The 13,530-nt window shown below is 42.1% G+C and overlaps 1 protein-coding gene across 1 annotated transcript in view; it reads left to right on the top strand.

The window, feature by feature from the left end:
- Nucleotides 1–11,943, top strand: part of eng (endoglin) — a 49,423-nt gene extending 37,480 nt beyond the window's left edge. The window contains exons 10-15 of the mRNA XM_030435587.1: nt 2,325–2,482; nt 2,668–2,898; nt 3,124–3,190; nt 6,763–6,873; nt 6,975–7,022; nt 7,776–11,943. Coding sequence (XP_030291447.1) covers nt 2,325–2,482; nt 2,668–2,898; nt 3,124–3,190; nt 6,763–6,873; nt 6,975–7,022; nt 7,776–7,897 — 737 coding nt within the window. The 3' untranslated portion in view covers nt 7,898–11,943. The remainder of the gene's footprint in view (nt 1–2,324; nt 2,483–2,667; nt 2,899–3,123; nt 3,191–6,762; nt 6,874–6,974; nt 7,023–7,775) is intronic.
- Nucleotides 11,944–13,530: the final 1,587 nt, after the last annotated feature.

Here is a 13,530-nt window from a genome sequence, read left to right as displayed (position 1 = left end):
ACCCGAGTTTTTGCTTCCGAGACTGCCCGTGCTGCCGCACGCTTGGCCTGCCGGTACCCGTCAGCTGCCTCAGGAGTCCCCCGGGCCAGCCAGGCCCGGTAGGACTCCTTCTTCAGCTTGACAGCAACCCTTACTTCCGGTGTCCACCACCGGGTTCGGGGATTGATGCCGCGACAGGCACCGGAGACCTTACGGCCACAGCTCCGGACAGCCGCGTCAACAATGGAGGTGGAGAACATGGTCCATTCGGACTCAATGTCCCCAGCCTCCCTCGGGATCTGGTCAAAGCTCTCCCGGAGGTGGGAGTTAAAGATCTCCCTGGCAGAGGGTTCTGCCAGACGTTCCCAGCAGACCCTCACGATACGTTTGGGTCTGCCAGGTCTGTCCAGCTTCCTCCCCCGCCAGCGGATCCAACTCACCACCAGGTGGTGATCAGTTGACAGCTCAGCCCCTCTCTTCACCCGAGTGTCCAAGACATACGGCCGGAGGTCAGATGACACGACCACAAAGTCGATCATTGATCTCCGGCCTAGGGTGTCCTGGTGCCACGTGCACATATGGACACCCTTATGCTTGAACATGGTGTTTGTTATGGACAAACTGTGACTAGCACAGAAGTCCAGTAACAAAACACCACTCGGGTTCAGATCGGGGAGGCCGTTCCTCCCAATCACACCCCTCCAGGTAACACTGTCATCGCCCACGTGGGCGTTGAAGTCCCCCAGGAGAACGACGGAGTCCCCGGTTGGAGCACTCTCCAGTACCCCTCCCAGGGACTCCAAGAAGGCCGGGTACTCTGCACCGCTGTTCGGCCCATAAGCCATGACAACGGTGAGAGTCCTATCCCCGACCCGAAGGCGCAGGGAAACGACCCTCTCGTTCACCGGGGAGAACTCCAACACATGGCGGCTGAGCTGGGGGGCTATAAGCAAGCCCACACCAGCTCGCCGCCTCTCGCCGCGGGCAACTCCAGAGTAGAAGAGAGTCCAGCCTCTCTCAAGGAGTTGGGTTCCAGAGCCCAGGCTGTGCGTGGAGGTGAGCCAGACTATTTCTAGCCGGTACCGCTCAACCTCCCGCACCAGCTCAGGCTCTTTCCCCCCCAGTGAGGTGACATTCCATGTCCCCATGGCTAGAGTCACCATCCGGGGATTGGGCCGCCGGGGCCCCCGCCCACGACCGCCACCCATATCCCTCTGCACCGGCCCCTTCTGAACCCTCCCGCGAGTGGTGAGCCCACGGGAGGGCGGGCCCACGTTGCTCGTTCGGGCTGCGCCCGGCCGGGTCCCGTGGGCAGAGACCCGGCCACCAGGCGCTCGCCTGCGAGCCCCAACCCCAGGCCTGGCTCCAGGGTGGGGCCCCGGTGACGCCGATCCGGGCGACGTGCAAGTCCTTGGTCTTCTTGTATTCATCAGGGGCGAGTGAACCGATCTTAGTCTGACCCGTCACCTAGGACCTGTTTGCCTTGGGAGACCCTACCAGGGGCATTAAGCCCCGGACAACATAGCTCCTAGGATCATTCGGGTGCTCAAACCCCTCCACCACGATAAGGTGCCGGTTCAAGGAGGAGAATGACTGCTTTAATGATCATTATTACATAATCATCATGATCATTATCACATTTAGTATCATTTACAAATGCAATGTGCCATGCTGTGTTGCAATGTAAATTATACCTTTTAGTTTTCCTTAAGTTCTCAGTTTGAGTTTTACTCTGTTTGCTAAATCCTAAAAACTTTGATTTTGTCCTGAGGGGGTGATAGACCCCAAAACAGAGGTAGAATAGCAAAGTGTGCACAGCAAATCACAACGGTCTGCATTAAGGGTTATAGAGATTAAAGAAAGAACATTAACCCTTCCAACATATTTAACATACAAGGTGTCGTGGCAGCTTGTTAAAAACGTTCCTTGCCACTTCTTGCAGGATGTAAAGAGTTTTGACTCGAGTAGTCTACCATGTCCACTTACTTTCCACACCACTAGCTTCCCTTGTTTACATGTCCAGTGATGAGGCACAGGGTAAAGATCAAACTGTTTATTCCATGGACATGACCAAAATTAAAATAAACAAAATATCCATCTGCCTGGATTATCCAAACTGACTTGACTCGCTGAAAGAGACAAAAAATACAGTCTACAGATACAAACATTGTTGCTCCATACTAAAGTCTACTGAGCACAAATACCAATAGTACTATACAAAAAACAAGCTTGAAAATATTACATTAACATGGCCAATTATTTTAATTTTTAATGAGCAATTCAAACCAATACTATAAGATTTATCTTTTGTTGATCATTTTTTTAATTTCAGCCGTTTCTCTCAGTTCCAGAAATAGTAGACCAGAAGACGCCAGTCATTCCCAATACAACTCATGCCCCTCAGCAGATGCCTCTGTTGATGCAGCTGTACACCTCCCCAGACTACCGTTCTCCCCTGGACCCTAGCACCAAGGTGCAGAGCGACAAGAGGATTTATGCAGAGGTAACTAACCTTTCACCCCTCTTCACACCTCCTACCTCAAATCCTGCTCAGAATTTGCTAAAGATAAGGTGGGAAGTGCAGCTAATTTATATTGTTGGCCAGTCTGTCTCAAACATTGCAATGCTGATGCCCATTTTAAAGATTCATTGTTTCAGTCCATTTGATCTTTTCTCTGTTTCCTGCAGATTTCAGGGCACCCACTAGGGGATATTGCCTTGAACATCAAGGTGTTCAAGTGCTTTGTGAGCTCCAAGAGCTCCTGCCCTGTAGAGAAAGAGCTGCCCTTCATACCAGAGCCCTGCTCCTCAATTTCATGTCCCAACAGCACCCGGCTCAGCTTCTCTTTGGATCAGCTCCAGGAGCTGACGTCCACCACTTGGGACCTGGAATGCTCCGTCAAACTTTGCTACAGTGAGGTAGGAGTTAATCAACTATTTCTTGCTGATACTTGAAATAGACCATTATAAATGAAAGTGTTATTAATCATAAATAAAACATTCCATTGCAGTTAGTAAAGAAATGTATATATATGTATTTAAGCCCTCTGCATTAAGAAAACATAATCTGTGCAACAGTTTTCCTTTTGTTGGTTTTTATATTGTGGTTGATCAGTTTTTTTCCTTCTTTCATCACTTCATTAGAAATGTGGAGATGGAGGAAGAGTGAAGAGGAATCTGGAGGTTACCCAGCCGTGTCTACCACCACCAAGTGAGTTCAGTTTAAACTCCAAAATATGGATCAGTTTACTTTTTGAGTCAAACAAAGCTTATTCATATTATTTATAATGTTGCCACCCCCAACCTTGGTCTTGTCTCCACTTTTTAACATCTGATCTCTGCCGTGTCTACGCACAAATCTTAAATTGTTCATAGGTAACTGGGCCCCAATCTGTTGGTTCGTAGTAATCAAACACAACATGAAATTTCTCAACAGTTATACAGACATTTACAACACTATCAAGTGTGTGATCCCCTTTTTAGTTAGATTTTGGTCCTGATTTTAAATTTTTATTACAATTTAAAAAAAGAACCCAAACAAACAAACCAAAAAACAATTCCTCACACGTCAATATACAGAATGCAAAAATGTCCTGATCGACACAAAATTGTAGCACAAGTTGTCAAGATGTTGTCCTCTCTTTACAAACCTTCACCGTGAAAATGAATGTAATTCTCCGTCTGAACTTTCAGAAGCATTTTAAATTGTGAAACTTTTGAAATTTACTTTTTTGCCCTCAGGACTTAATTGCTAGTCTGGTGCTCAGTCGGTGAATTGCCACTTGCTGCTGTAATTTTCATTTCTATTGTTGCTTTCAGTGCACAACAAGTGCTGCGCGTTCCGTTGTCATAGCAGTAAACTCAGGATAAGCAGTATAGCCAGTAAGGGGTTGTGGGGCCGGGCCTCGTCCTTTCGGAAGGTCTGCAGGGTGACCTTGTGGCCACAATCAGAACTAATGGCCCTCAGGGGAGGGGGCCGAAGTCCTTTGTGTTTCCAAGTGGGTCTGACTGTGTGCGCAGTCCAAACACAGCCACTGGTCTCGGCGCTATTGTCGGACCATTCAACACAGTAGACACAAACGAGGAAAGATGTCTTTCTTCAAAGAAAGAATAGTCTCCAGCCAGATGATTAATCTCCAGGAACATTCTAATGATTCAAATTTTGTGACTAAAAAGACAAAAGGAAATGGATGTTGATTGAATAGGGGATCACCTGGTTTTAGTCAGGATTGTTTTGTAAAGCTGATAATAGATTTGTTTATTTTTTTAAGCTTCCTTTATCCTCCAGAGATAAAGGTTGCGGCATACTGCAAGTGTTGAGGAAGCTGACTAACCTACCCGTCCGTGCTTTCCTGTGTCCGGTTTGTCCTCCTCTTTGCTGTTTTGCTTTAGCATACGTAATTAGAGATGTTTTTTCTGGAGACTACCGAAATACAGGAATGGAACTCGCTGTAAAGGAACAATGGTGGTTTGGTACGTCTGTTTATGAGGGTTCCTTTCATTATCCCAGCGTCAGAGATACAAGGGTTATATCAGCAGGACTAGCAGACTGCATTCTGTCACGAGGCTTCACTGGGAAGGGCTGAGTGCTCCATTCAGCAATCATTCCTGTTTTGTAGTTTTCGTACAGAGGGCTCCAGGGAGTCACAGCACAGGCCTGCTGTCTGTATCCTCCTCTCCACCTGCACTGGAGCTTCTGCTTCCTGCTCCTGTTTACTCAGCTTTGCTGTCAAAGCCTCACTTGTACAAACCCAACGCAGCAACTGATTACAGAAAAAAAAAAGTCTCAAGAGAAAGCCTGCTCGAGTTTCTGTGATGTTTCTGGCCCGTTCGGGGTCAAGGAATGTTCCTTGCTGAAAGAATCAACAAACGAGGTTGGCTGTCTGGAATGCAGTAGGTTCAATTGCCCACAAGATGTCACTGTTTCAGTGCTCCGATTCATATTTAATTCAGTTGATATTCGGTGTTGTTTAATCAATTATCAGCAGGATAGAACTTCATATAGTCTTCATTTTGATCAAATAAAATAAAAAAGCAACTTAATGGCATTACATGTGCAACATCAGGCTTCCTCAATGTCCATGAAGTTCAGGTAAAATGTGTGTTCTGATATCAGCATTAAATCGCACAACACACAATTATTCAAACACACATGATGCACAGAGCGATGGCAAGTTGCTACAAAAAGAAACATACCATCTTAGGTTCCTCTTGTCCTCTCTTTAATGCACTTCAGAAAAAGGAAAGCTGTATTGTATGAAACCAGTATAGTTCTTAGCCAAGCACATTTCACCAGGAGGCAGGAGGCAGCAGAGGCAGGTGAGAGAAACTCGTGCAAAGGTGATGATTAGCTTCTTCCAAATGTTCTGGTTACTTGTGGGAGGATCTCTACAGGTAGCAGAAGAAGGGGAGAAGAAAACTCATGTTGCGTTTGCACACTGTTTTTTTATATGCAACAGATAACACGCACACTGACTCTGTCTGGAAACAACATCCTGGCCAGGTACAGAGTATATTGAAGACATTAAAGTTTAGATAATAATAATAACTTCCCAAACTATACATAAGGATCATAAGGATTTAATAATATCTGACATATTTTTCTAGCTTTAAAATCACAAGCAAAGATGGCCAACTGCCCAGTGAGTAGTTAGTTTGTACAGTCATGATGTTGGAAGAGTTTAAGGCGATGTCTGAGTGAAGGGGAAACTGTGAATGATCTATTATCCAGCCTTCTTGAATTGAAGTCTGCCTCAAGGTAATCCTTCCGTGGCCTTGCCAGACCACAATGAGTGAAGCAAAGCTGTGCGGTGGCCTTGCCGGGCTAGAGCAGTATGTCTGTGCCACAGCCCCGCATGTCAGAGGCTTAAGCAAGCTTTAGTGTTCACCTGTTCTCTTACTCTTTCAGAGCTGAATTGAGGGAAAAATTATGTTTTATCACTGCTGTATCGCTGGCGTAAGTTTTTATGTTTTTTTTATCAAGTTTGTTAGCAGCAAAGCACGTTGTGTGGGGCCAGCCACACATCAGCAGTGCCAAACTTGATTATAAATTGAAATTAGTAACGATAATGATAGGGCAAAAATAACTTTTTTTATTTCAGCTGGGCGGAGGTCTAACCCGGCGTAAGTAATTACTTTTATTTACTGCATTGGCTTGTGTTGTCACAGTAACTAGGACAGGGGGAAGAGTTGTATGAAGACCGTACCGTTATGTGTCATCAATTAAAATGATTGAATTAAATCATCCTTTTTTTGGTGAGAAAGTCATTAGATATTTATGTAGTTGAAAGTGGGATTTTCACACACACATGTACCCGCACACACACACCTTTATTTTTGCATGCCAGGAAACTCCCACATCTTGAACTCAAGACTCTTCTGCCTAAAAACACAGTGTTCACTTGACACACAGTACAACAACTGTCTCTGCGTTTTGTTAAACTCTAAGAAAATGAGCTGCTGGCAACAGAAACTTTGACTCCTTGTTTGCTTGGGTTCTCTGGAGAAATTAGCCAATCAGATAAGAGCCAATCCTGTTACCCAAACAAAACATATTATATTACATATCTCTGCAGGATGTGCCACTATACCATAATATCTCAACTCGCTCAACTTGAGAATGTCTACTTTGATTTAACCTACTGTCTATTGAGATCATTTTAATTCTTGTGATTTTGTTCTGTGTCTGCATTCAGTTTTAATCAGTTCTGACTTTGGTTGTTGTGATTGCTGTTGTTTAAATCAAGCTTGCATCCAAAGTTTTTTTTCATGTATATGTTTCAGGCCCACCCTGCTTTGATTTTGGTCTACCTGGTGTACTTGGCATTGCATTCGGAGGGTTCCTGATTGGAGTATTACTTATTGGTGCACTGTGGTTTATCAAAATTAAAACAGGTATGCGTATAATTAACACTCTTAGGTTCCTGGTTGAATATACTGTGTATCTGAGTTGAAATTTTCCTGGTTTTGCAATGCTCACATTCTGCTTTATTCAGGGTACCCAACTGGACTGGACATCAGCTCAACTGCAGCAAACCTTCCCGGTAAGGAATTTAGATTTTCTTCGTATGGCTCCAACACTTTGTGCTGAGAAGTGGTGGGCATTTAAGGGCTGAGATGAAGAGACTTTTTTAAATTGTCACGGCAGGAAAATAAACGCATAATGAAGAAAGGCAAAGTCTAGGCTATTCCAGGGTCGACAATATGAAAATGTACCAATGATGATGATCAACCAAGCAACAGCCACCCATAGACATCACATCCGCAACTTCAGCACCAATCGAAAAATGCCCATATCACATCTACTATAAAAAACGGTCTTCATTTGTTAATTTACATTTCTGGGTACATTTTTAACAAATTACACGTGTAAAAAATATGGATGGGTCATGATTTTCTAATACTTGTTAAATTAGAAAAACAAATAGTTCTTGCGACTATGGTTTTGTCTGAAAAAAAAAATATATTTTTCCCCTTTTTTTTAATGGCACCTGCAAATAACGGGATGCCACCAGTTATCGCTATGACAGGCTGTGGTAAAATTGCGTTATAATGACCAGGCTCCAGTAAAACATATGTGGCAATGATCAAATGACTATTGAATACGTCCCGGTGATTATCGAATAGCATTTTTGCTTGAAAGGCCCATCCCTGATAAAAAATGATTGGACAAAATAGGCCATTTAAAAAAGTGTTGTGGACTTTTCCCCAGTGTCCCCAGTTTAAATGACAACTATAATTGATTGTTTTCTTGTTCTTCTTTTCATGTTATTGGCTTCTCTCTCATCTTTCTACAGGATGTCCGTGCTCAGGAGCAAAACGACAACCTGTTTCCACCAACCCTTCCCCCTCTGAGAACAGCAGCGCCAACGCGAGCATTGGAAGCACCCAGAGCACACCGACTAGCAGCATGGCATGAGATTATTGTAATCTCCACCACCAGCAGGGCCACCATCTCCCCTCAAAGTCACCTATACAGGGTTTGTGCTTTTGTCTTCTTTAGTAATGCTTAAAAGAAGCATTTCTCCCATCCCTGCCCCCCTTCAGATTCTCATTAAAAAGCACAACCCATGTCTTTGACACACCAAGCCTGAAATGGATGTGATCTGGGAGTTTGCAACGGTGGATGGGGGTGGGAGGGCGCTGGGTGACGGATAACAGAAGTCTAATCAATGGCTTCTGACGCTCACCTCTGCAGCCTCTCTGTAAAGTCAAGCTCCTAGACAGGAAGTTAAAGAGGGCAAGAGGGAAAAAAAATTGGCTCCCAGTAACAGGAAAAACAAACCATATCCCCCAAGAGCTAACAGGAAATTCACTGCATTCCTTTCAATGAATTGTGCTTGTGTGATGGCAGCACAATAATAGTTAGACAGGAGACAAACCAGCCGAAAGAGCGACTTTGATAAAACTGATGAAAAGCTTTTTTGCATTCACATCTAAGCTACAAAAATACCCACGGCCTTTGGCTAGGTCAGTCAAAAAAAAGTTATCAACAACCCCTCAGGGTTTGAAAAGGATCTCAAACCAGTCAATTAAATGCCCACTTCAAGGGGTATTTGTCTTAATTGGAGTTCGAGGTCGATGATTAACAGCTACCTCCTATTATTTTGAAGTCTGGAGCTAAGTCTAAGCTTAACACTGGATTTCTCTGGTGAATTGATCTTATTCTCTTCCTTTTTTCCATTTTTTGATGTTCTTGTGTCACTTGGTGAACCTTGTAGTTGACTGTCAAAGATCCAGTGCCATTTTAATGCTATCCAATAGCTGTATCAGGGCCTTATATCCAGTTTTTTCTCCACAGAAAAATATACTTGATTACCTAATAACAACACAATCAATACCAAATCACATTTATGACCCAAAGGTAGCAATAAATTCTGAAGTATTATTAAAAAAAGTGCTTTTATATATATCAGCTCAGAAGTAATCACTCTTGCAATGTACAGTAGAGCATGCAGAGACACATGGCTGTATTCAGAGCTGAGTAATGTGCCCCTAATGAGGAAGCTAGCGCCATCAGTTTTCAGATGTCAGACTTAAATATGGAACCAAGCGCCACTCATACAGCTACGCCTACAGGGTGGAGTTTCCCCAAAATAGTCTGTCTGGAGGTGGAATTCCAGTACTTTTCCTTCTTCCAGAATCAGTAATAGGTCCACCAACACTGTCTCACAGTTTGTTGTAACCACAATGTTCACCATCAGCTTCATATGTTGCAATTAGATTTATTGCATTTAAGTGTTTTCAGGCCAGTTTAATCATTGATCAACAGAGTTAGAAGCAGCTATTTATGGTGTATGAACCATACCTCTTCCTATAGATGAAGATGGCCTTAAAGCAAGTATAAATAGTCCAACCTGTCTGCTCATAATTAACCTCCTTTCATTCAAAATGTAGCTAGACACTAATGTTCTGCTCTATCTTGTGATTGAAGATTATGTGCCCAGAAGCAACAGAATATTTAGACCTTTAATGAATGTTATTGATCACCAATGAATTCAGAGACTTTGCTTTGATCACAAGCAATCCTTGATTCCTGCTGCACCCTGAAGTGTTGCCACCTCCAAGAGACTTGATTTGTTGCAGGGGTTCTAACAATCGGCCAAAATATTCTTTGATGAAATTACCATTTAATTAGTATTTCTCACATAGACGGAAATAAAGAAGTGAGATTAAAGGCAAACGAGCAAGAAAACCCCATTTCAAGTGATTTTTTTCCCCCTTAACTTCCTATAAAAGTCACCAGCTCTGAACACAGCCGATCTGCACTCTTTAATATAACCAATAGCAGCTTATAGTAGTTGACCACATTTTGTATATGCTGTTTGCAACTAAACACTGGTCAATCAACTTTCGCTTTACATGACATGTTAAAAGGGACAGTTCATCCCAAAATCAAAAATACATATTTTTCCTCTTAAGTGTAGGCCAAATGCTGCCAAGTTTGTAACTGAAAAAACAGAACTCTTTCCAGAAAAAATGTAAACTGAACACTGTATCACTTCGCAGAAGGAAGTGTGCATCTACTCATGGGACATAAGCATTAATGGCGTCCTTCGGCTGAGCTGTAACATCAGCTAGCTCAGTAAGCTAACCTCTCACTTGTGAGTAGAAGCACACATGAGCGTGTGATGTGCAAAGAAAGCAACTCCTAACAGTACTGCTAACAGCATGTCCTGCAGATTACTTTGAGTAACAGGGTCATGATTTCTTGAAAGAGATGTTGCTGTCGAGTTTGTAGAATGTAGTTCAACTTTACGGCCAATATCTCCAAAGATTGGCAATTCACACCAGAAAAATGTAGATGGATAAATAGCACTACAGGTAAGAGGAAAAATATGTGTTTTTACTCGTGGGACGAACTGAGTTTGTTGTCGAAATGATTAACTTCTGCTGTCAACATTGGATAGGCTGCATCAGCCACTGCAGGGCTAACACTACACAAAGCTGCATAGATGCATAACGGGGACTTCCATGAGGGCTACACCTGCAGAGCGACGGTTGATCCGTGAACCCACTGTTTGTTTCAATGTACAAATGTAAATGTATTTTATATTTTTTACTGCCAATCTTTTACCTCTTTAGAAAATATTCCCTTCACTCGCCAAGTCTTGTGGTGATTTGTATCCGCAGCACATAACTTTGACACAAGCATCGATGTTAAAGCATATATATTCACACTCCCAATAGTTACTCACCTTCGGATTTGGATTGTTCAAATAATTTATTCACCTTCGAATATAATCTCAAAAACATTCTGCATTTGTAAAATGTGTCCTCATTGTACGTGAGCCATGTAGCGTATTACCCCTCTCTCACTCCCGTGTGTGCGTGCATTCCTGATTTTCTTTGTGTAAATGTGTTGAGACAGAGAACAAAGAGGGCCAGTACAAATTCCCACTTGAGTATTTGTGCAATATGATGAGTTAAACTTGTATTTAATGTCTATATGTATTTTTTTTACCATGTTTTTTTGTAAGTGTTGTATGAATTCTTACTATGAACCATTTTTCTTAACCTCTTTTACATGTATGGAGAACTGGGACAATACCTAATGAAGGCACTTATCGAATGCATAAGATTTGTTCTGTATAGTAATGATTGTTTTTATTCTAGCATTGTAGCCACAGACCGTACGTGTCACATCACATGTCAAAGACAATACATTTGGTTTGTTGGTTTTACCCCGTTTGACATTTTCCCCTAGATTCACGCTTCTGTCAAAAAACACAGCATATCTCAGCCGATACTGACATCCTGACATTGTATTGTCTAATTTCTCACCGGAGGGAAGCCTCCCAGTTCAATATTCAACACGCACAAACTTGTTGTTTGCAGCAAAGATTCCAAATTAAAACTGTGAAAATGGTGCAGTTTGTGTGAATTTAAAAAAAGAAAAAGTAATTTTAGGAATTGGTGAGAATATAACACATTTCCCTCCCCTCCCCACATATCAAGTATTCTGTACCTTTGTTATGCCAGCCGTGTTAGTACCAGGTTCTGTCTGAGCACTGACAGTGAAATCAGGCAGGCTGTCAGTTAATTCACTTTGTTAACCCTGCAGATCCCCTCGCTCTGACAAAATCCTTCCTCCTCCTCCACAGACACGGTCAAGGAAATATGTGTGTCTGTGTGTGCATGTACGCGTTATATGTACTGCACTGCATCTGTGTGTAGGTGTACAAGAAAAACTATGCCTACATGAGCATATTCTCCCTCTAGTCTCCTAATAATCTCCAAATTCTGAATTTTTACCCCACACTCTGAAGCCTCAACAACGTGTCAGAACGTCTGCTTTATAAAACGCAGTCTTACTTTTGCGCTGGAGTTGGCAGGCTTTTACCATTTAAAATGGGTCTATTTGTTGAGACTGTACTCAACCGATGTCATGTAAGTCTATGTTGTCTCTGAAGAAATATATGTTTTGTCTGAAATTATCTTAATAAAGTCAATATGACAAACGTTCTTTGTGGGTTTTTTTGGTTGTCTTTCTTCCTCTCTTGTGACATTGCAGCGGGTAAACCTCAAGCCTCATGTAATGATGGAGGGGAAAAAAAATCACACTCTCAGGATACCCAGCGTCCCCCAGGACAAGTAACATCATAGAATAAAATGCATCACACTTGGCAGAGCAAGGACACCAAAGAAAGAGCCAGAGTACAACACACTCTAAAACGTATTAATAAGAACAGTGGGGGAAAAGAACAATGAAGGATAAACTGTATTTAAACTGTGTTTGACCTTAGGTTTCATAAAATATTGTTCAGGTTAAAGTCGTGGAAGAAATCCAGCCCAGTCGCCAGAATAAAATGTTGTTTTTTTTCACTGTTCAAACCCCAAATATGCAGAACAACCACAGAGCCACTATTGCACTAATTATGAAAGAATATTGTCATATTTTATATCCAATCAAACAGCAGAAGCTGGGCTACAACGTGTAAAAAACATGTTTATATGACCCAAACACAGCCCAAACACTACTCAAATAAACAACTAAACATCAAACTTTGAAGTATTCAAATAAACCTTGTGGTTGCAGAGATATACTCATTTTATTATGGATATGCAATTTTCGAGCAGAGGCCTAGAAAATTGGCTTGGGGCTTAAAGGGTTAATTAAGCTCCTCTGCAAACCACTGATTGAGGTTAACATCTGTTATGTGTCACGTATACCATATATATGTTTATTTCTATCATATCAAGTTCACGTGTTAGAACTTCATGAATTTCATATCAGAAGGCAGAGGGGATGGTGGTGGAGTTATGCTATGCAAGGGTGCTTTCGAGACTGCTTTTCAACATTTGTAAGCATGACATCACTGGATATTTTAAAGGAGAAGTAGGGACGTCTCCAGCAATTCTTGAGGCACCAAAGCAGGTATTTTCAGCCAACACATTATCTTTTTCCCTAACCCTAATCAAATGGTTTTATGTGCTCACAAACAGAAAGTTGTCGTAATGTGAATTTGAAAACAGTTTCAACACATATGTGGTTTCCATAAATGTTCCCTGCCGACATTTATTGTGGAGATTAGGTTAGAGAAGGCTTAGTTATTTGACTAATCTTGTCTCCTACCACTGCTGCGATATTTCACTTGACTTGACTATCACATCCACAGAGGGTGAGATGAACTGTGTTCCCGATTTGATGACACGTCTGCGTAAGAGCTGCCACAGTAAAGAGATGCAGCAACAGAGAGGAAAATGTTGTTAGGACACAACAAGACATATACATGCAGGGTTGGGTCAGATTACTATGAAATGTTTTCAGTTACTAAATACAAAGTATATGGAAAAATATAATTAGAAAGGTTATCCACTGCATTACAAAACAAAATCTGATCTGAATATTTTTGAAAAATAATGGACACATTCACAAAAATGAGTCTCGCAATTTATTTATAAATATTTTTTTTTACAGGCAATCCAAACAAGTGCTTTTTACATATTGTACCTGTAAAAACAGCACTGGCACAAACTTCAGGTCTCCTGTGTGTGTATATTCTGTACATGTGGGATGTTGATGCTCTCTTTAAAATGTGTTTTAGCAAG

The sequence above is a fragment of the Sparus aurata genome, chromosome 12 (assembly GCF_900880675.1).
Source record: "Sparus aurata chromosome 12, fSpaAur1.1, whole genome shotgun sequence".
Taxonomy (NCBI): domain Eukaryota; kingdom Metazoa; phylum Chordata; class Actinopteri; order Spariformes; family Sparidae; genus Sparus; species Sparus aurata.
Note: the sequence above shows the minus strand (reverse complement) of the source record. Positions and strands in the feature narration are given on the sequence as shown.